Source organism: Aquarana catesbeiana, linkage group LG01, assembly GCF_042186555.1.
Source record: "Aquarana catesbeiana isolate 2022-GZ linkage group LG01, ASM4218655v1, whole genome shotgun sequence".
Lineage (NCBI taxonomy): Eukaryota > Metazoa > Chordata > Amphibia > Anura > Ranidae > Aquarana > Aquarana catesbeiana.
The window spans coordinates 207,236,689-207,242,688 of NC_133324.1; the positions used below are offsets into that span (position 1 = coordinate 207,236,689).

The following is a 6,000-nucleotide window of genomic DNA, read 5'->3' on the forward strand; positions in this document are numbered from 1 at the left end:
CACCACCACCTGGGGCTGCATGAGTGCTGCCGACACTGGGGAGCTACACTTCATTGAGGGAACCATAAATGCCAACATGTATTGTGACATACTGAAGCAGAGCATGATCTCCTCCCTTCGGAGACTGGGCCGCAGAGCATTATTCCAACATAATAACGACCCCAAACACACCTCCAAGATGACCACTGCCTTACTAAAGAAGCTGAGGGTAAAGGTGATGGACAGGCCAAGCATGTCTCCAGATCTAAACCCTATTGAGCATTTGTGGGGCATCCTCAAACAGAAGGTGGAGGAGCACAAGGTCTCTAACTTCCACCAGCTCTGTGATGTCATCATGGTGGAGTAGAAGAGGACTCCAGGGGCAACCTGTGAAGCTCTGGTGAACTCCATGCCCAAGACGGTTAAGGCAGTGCTGGAAAATAATGGTGGCCACACAAAATATTGACGTTTTGGTCCCAATTTGGACGTTTTCACTTAGGGGTGTACTCACTTTTGTTGCCAGCAGTTTAGACATAAAAAGGGGTTCTAAACCCTCGTCGTTTTTCACCATAATGCATTCTATGCATTAAAGTGAAAAACCTCCAGTGCTGCAGCAGCGTCTCTTATACTTACCTGAGCCCCATAATTCCCATGGCGGGAACGAGCACACCAGCTCCGGCCGGTATCTCGTGTCCTGATTGGATAGATTGATAGCAGCGTAGCCATTGGCCCCCGCTGCTGTCAATCAAATCCAATGAGGCGGGCGCCGGGAGTGGGGCCGAGTCCTGCTTTCTGTGTGAATAGACGCAGAAGCAGGACAGAGGAGCGCGCCTGCACGAGTGTCCACGAGGGAGAATGCTTCTTCGATGGGGCACTCGAGAAGAGGAGGAGGAACAAGGAGCACATCTGAGGGACCCCAGAAGGAGGAGGATTGGGGCCACTTGTTTTTTTTTTTTAAATAACAAACGGAACCTTTACAACCACTTTAATGGCTGTGTGTTGAGTTATTTTGAGGGGACAGCAAATTTACACTGTTATATAAGCTATACACTCACTACTTTACAGTGTGGCAAAGTGTCATTTCTTCAGTGTTGTCACATGAAAAGATATAATAAAATATTTACAAAAAATGTGAGGGGTGTACTCACTTTTGTGACATACTGTAAATAAATAAATATATATATATATATATATATATATATATATATATATATATATATATATATATATATATACACACACACACTTAGGATTATATTTTATCATTTTATTATTGTATAAAAAATTTTTTTAAAAACAGCTAGCATGTCATATTCTTGAGTCCCGTTTTTGTTAACCTCCTGAGGCCCACGGAAGAGCCCGGTTTACAATGAAAGATAAACCAACATAAAAAAGATTTGACTTCCAAGTTAACAGATGCTTAAACAGCCCTGGAGAATACTGCGCTCATTTTACAGTACAAATGTAAGTTGCCTGCAGGTAATATATAAACAGCCCAGGTGCCGAACGTATCTCTCTAAGCACTCATTACTGGTAACCATATGGCAATCAAATTATGACTACAGTGATAATTTTATTGGATGTAAAAAGAACATTATTTTTTATTGTTTCAAAGCAGAAATCCGCTTAAGAAAAATTTTTAAATTGCGAATTAAAAATATAATAAAAATAAAAAAAAAATAAAAGGTATCTGACATAAGAAAAAAAAAAAAGCAGCAGCAGCACAGTGACGAGCTCATCTCTTCATCACTCTGATTTCTCCTTCTATCAGCATGCATCTCGTCAACAAATGACCTGATTAGATGCATGTGCTCTGATGTACAGAGACTGCTAAAAGCTCTGATGTACAGAGACTGCTAAAAGCTAATACTAGGTTAAACTCATGTAATTACACTGGTTGCATTTACACAAATACATTAAAAATGGTAAAACTAAAGTGTATGTAAAGACACTGTTTTTTAATTTTGGAAGGGTTACATTTTACAGACATAAAATCAATGAGATACTATCACATTTTTTGTAGTAATACTTCATTTTCAGCCCAGCAGCATTACAGGTTCACTTGCAATATAAAAGAATATTTAATTATTTCAATATCACATAAAATTTGATAGCAGAGTATGTGGGGTGGTTTGCAATGCACCTATAATTCGTGAATTTCAATACTGATGGAAGACTAAGGCTATGTTCACATTCTTCTGACATGGAAGTTGTACGACTGGTATGCATCTTGAGGGAGAACTCAAAAAAAAAAAACCCACACACACACCACACAGCTTGGGGTCTCCTCCCCCTCCCCCTCCAAAATCCATACCAGACCCTTATCCGAGCATGCAGCACGGCAGGTCAGGAAGGGGGGTGGGGCTCTGCGCTCCTCACCCCAAAGCATCTTGTCACCATGTTGATTGGGACAAGGGCCTCTTCCCGACAACCCTAACTGGTGGTTGTGGGGATCTGCGGGCAGGGGGCTTATTGGAATCTCGAAGCCCCCTTTAACAAGGGGGCCCCCAGATCCCACCCCCACCCCTATGTTAATGAGTATGTATTGTACCCCTACCCATTTACCCAAAAAAGTGCAGTGTTACAAATAAATAAAAAATAAAAACAAGAGAAGGTAAAGTCCTAAAGTCCTTTATCAAGGTTGAGGACTGTCCCGCATTGTAGCTCTGCGTCTTCTTCCTCCGGTCTTCTCTAGCTTCTTCTCCCTCTACTGATGATTTCTTCCGAGGCTGCCTTCCACTGTTATGTCAGGTCCGATGTCTGCCATTTAACTGCCCCATTATGCCCTGGAAGGTGACGTCACAGGGAGCAGGGGTCTCCGAATGAGGTCACCTGAAGGCCACACCCCATGGCTATATAAACAATGTCAGACACCGGATCTGACATAATAGCGGGAGAAGAAGAAGACACGGAGCTACGATGCATGTCATGCAACTCACGCTCTGGAAGTCGGAGTTTTCCTTGTGAATTTGACCTGAGACTAGTTTTTAGTGTCAGTTTACATTCCTCCTATGCCATCAGTGCCATTCTGAATGGTTACCAAGATGAGAAATAGTGCTATTCTCAATCTGTGTGAGCATAGGCTTATACTGACAGAGATAACTGCAACATCGCTCTTCTACCCAATTATTATTTATTTAATTTTCTTTTTTAAGGTCCACTAATACTATGGGGTGTATTTATTTATGCCTAGCAATTCCCCAAATACAAATACTGTAGCTGCTGACTTTTAATATTAGGACACTAACTATGCATACACACTGTCGGAATTTCCGACAACAAATGTTCGATGTGAGCTTGTTGTCGGAAATTCCGACCGTGTGAAGGCTCCATTGGACATTTGTTGTCAGAATTTCCAACAACAAAAATTTGAGAGCTGGATCTCAAATTTTTCGGCAACAAAATCCGTTGTCGTAAATTCCGATTGTGTGTACACAATTCTGAAGCACAAAGTTTGACGCATGATCGCAGTCAAGCAGAAGACCCAAAGGGCCTGGTATGCATTGGGGGGGGCACACTTTTTTTTCATTGCCAGCATTTACAAATTGCACCCAAATCGCATACCTCTCCAGGCATGCAGCGTCGTCCTCACCCAGGTTAGTTCTTCTCTAGCCCTCAGATTTCCAGTGCCAGTATGTTAACTGTGGGCGACCGGCTGTGCTGCTTGTGGCTTCACAGCCGGCTGACCACTGTGCATGCATGAGCCGCATGAATGGTCCCGCAGTCTTCTGGAACATGTCCCAGAAGACTGTGGGGGGGGGGGGGATGGAGAGAACTTCCACTAGGGTCGCCTAAGAGTGGGAATGGGTACCTGTCAAAACCAGGTACCAAAAAAAAAAAAAAAAAAGAAGGATATATGACATGCTAAAATGTGGCAGAGGAGGGGGGTGGATTTAGAACAGAGGTATTTGTGTTTATTAAAAGTCAGCATCTACAATAACTGTAGCTGGTGACTTTTAATAAACAGCCACCCACCTGTCCCACGATCCAGCGGTGTGCTCACCCCAGCCGTTTTCACCCTGTGTCCTCCCTTGGCGGCACCGGCATCTTTACTATAGGCACCCAGCTGTGGCAGTTTGCACGTTCACAGCCGGGTGCCCACTTGTGCAAGCGGCACTGTGCTCTGTGACTGGCCCTTAAGTCTTCTAGGACCTGTCATGGGTCCAAGAAGACTGTGGGAGGGAAGTGTGAAGGAGAACTTCTGCTTCCAATCGCCTAGGGGGGCCGGAATGGAAGTGGGAGCGGGTACCTGTCAAAATTGGGTACCTGCTCCCCTCCTCCTCCCCAAAAGCTCAGTTTCACAAACAGGAGGAGGCCTTAAAGCAGAAGTTCCACTTTTTGGTGGAGTTCCGCTTTAACTAACAGCTGCTCGCAGCCTCCTGGGATATCTACATCCCAAATCCCTGGAGACGGGAGGGTGCCCTACAGCAAATGTGCCATCAAGGGGGCTGGCGATGTCTTAGGCAGACAGTATCCTGATGACACGCCTCATCACAGGACCAGCTGACAGAACCCAGATGGCCCGATGACATGAGAAGATGGTGGTGTGGACTGGGTGTGATCCCTAGAGAACAGTGCTGGATCACTGGACATGCCAGTATTTTTGATTGGGCATAAGCCATCTATAGAGGTAAGAAGAGCCTGGGCTGGTGACAAAGAGCCACCATAGTGCTGAGGTCTACAATCCTCCTGTGTGTCCCTCTGCACAGGGCCCCATCCTGCTCCCACACATACACTGGAGCCCAGTCCGCCCACACTGGCTCCAATACACACAAAACACAGGCTTGTTTACCTTCCAATATGGAGACGACAATGAGCAGCTGGTCTGATCGGTAGCCCATGTCTGGATCGGGGTGACAGCACGCACAGCCAGAGAGATGGATCAGTCCGCACCGACCAATCGATGAGCTGTCAGCCCCGGTCACTGGAATGAACTGTCACCCGCCCCTGGCTGCTCCTTTGCCGCTTCTCTCAGCATACAAACTCAGCGGATCCACGCCCCTTGACTACCGACTACTTCCGCCAGGCAACCGGGGAAACTCTCCAATCACATGGCTGGGCGGGTGAAAGCGAGGGAGGGAGAGAGCTGCAACTCTCAACACAGTTAGGTGCTGTACGGACTTACGTGTTGTTCCAGCGTGTATTGGCTAAGAGTGGGTCACGTGTCGGCAGATTAGTCTGCGGCGGAGCCATGTTTGATGTGGGAAGTGATGGCATCCTCTGCCATGAAACAGAGAAGTTATGGGGGGAGTTGTTGGGAAGTACTATACCAAAAAGAAGCAACCACTAGTCAGCTCCATGTTTTCTTTGTGTGTGCCGTGATAAAAGTGTGTGTGACTAAAGGGCTAAGTCGATTTTTCTTTATGTTTATTAAAGCAGAACTTTACACATAACAACTTGATAAAAAAAAATCATGTTCTTAAGGTAGGAACATGCGTTCCACATTAATAATTATGCTACCAAAATTGGTGTGTGCTGTAAATTGCCTCCAGCATTGCTCTTGTTTCATCTTGCTGGAGGCAACCATTTTGCTGAAGCCCAGAGCCCCTGAACAGCAGTAAATCATAAAGCGGAAATAAACCCATCGATTTAACAGTTTCAAAAAACAGTTACATTCCTGGAATTCCAGGATTGCTAACTGTCACATTTGCTTGTGTCCTCAATCAAACTGTCAAACCATCAAATGGCTGGTGTCATAACTGATCACATGTGCAGCACAATGGCAGTTTCAGATCAAACAGAAGCAGCTTCCTTGGCTGTTGTAAAGGATAGGAGGATTTAAATACACTTTAAGGCCCCTTTTACACATGGTGCCGTTCCTTTCAACCTCTGTGACCTGAACGGCGGCTCCCACGCACATGTGCAGGAGTGCATAGTTGCCAATTGTACCGAATTTCCTGGGACATTCCCGGGATTTGGACCCTTTTCCCGATTTTAGTGTTTCCCGGGAAATATCCCGGGAAATCCCTTTTTTCTTGATTTTTTTCTTTCGGTAAAGGTCCGCGGCCGGCGGAGGTAATG

General features: G+C 45.4%; 1 protein-coding gene across 1 annotated transcript in view; it reads right to left on the reverse strand.

The window, feature by feature from the left end:
- CEP120 (centrosomal protein 120) overlaps positions 1-5,025 on the reverse strand; it is a 182,028-nt gene extending 177,003 nt beyond the window's left edge. The window contains exon 1 of the mRNA XM_073624700.1: positions 4,772-5,025. Within this exon, the coding sequence (XP_073480801.1) occupies positions 4,772-4,820 (49 nt within the window). The 5' untranslated portion in view covers positions 4,821-5,025. The remainder of the gene's footprint in view (positions 1-4,771) is intronic.
- Positions 5,026-6,000: the final 975 nt, after the last annotated feature.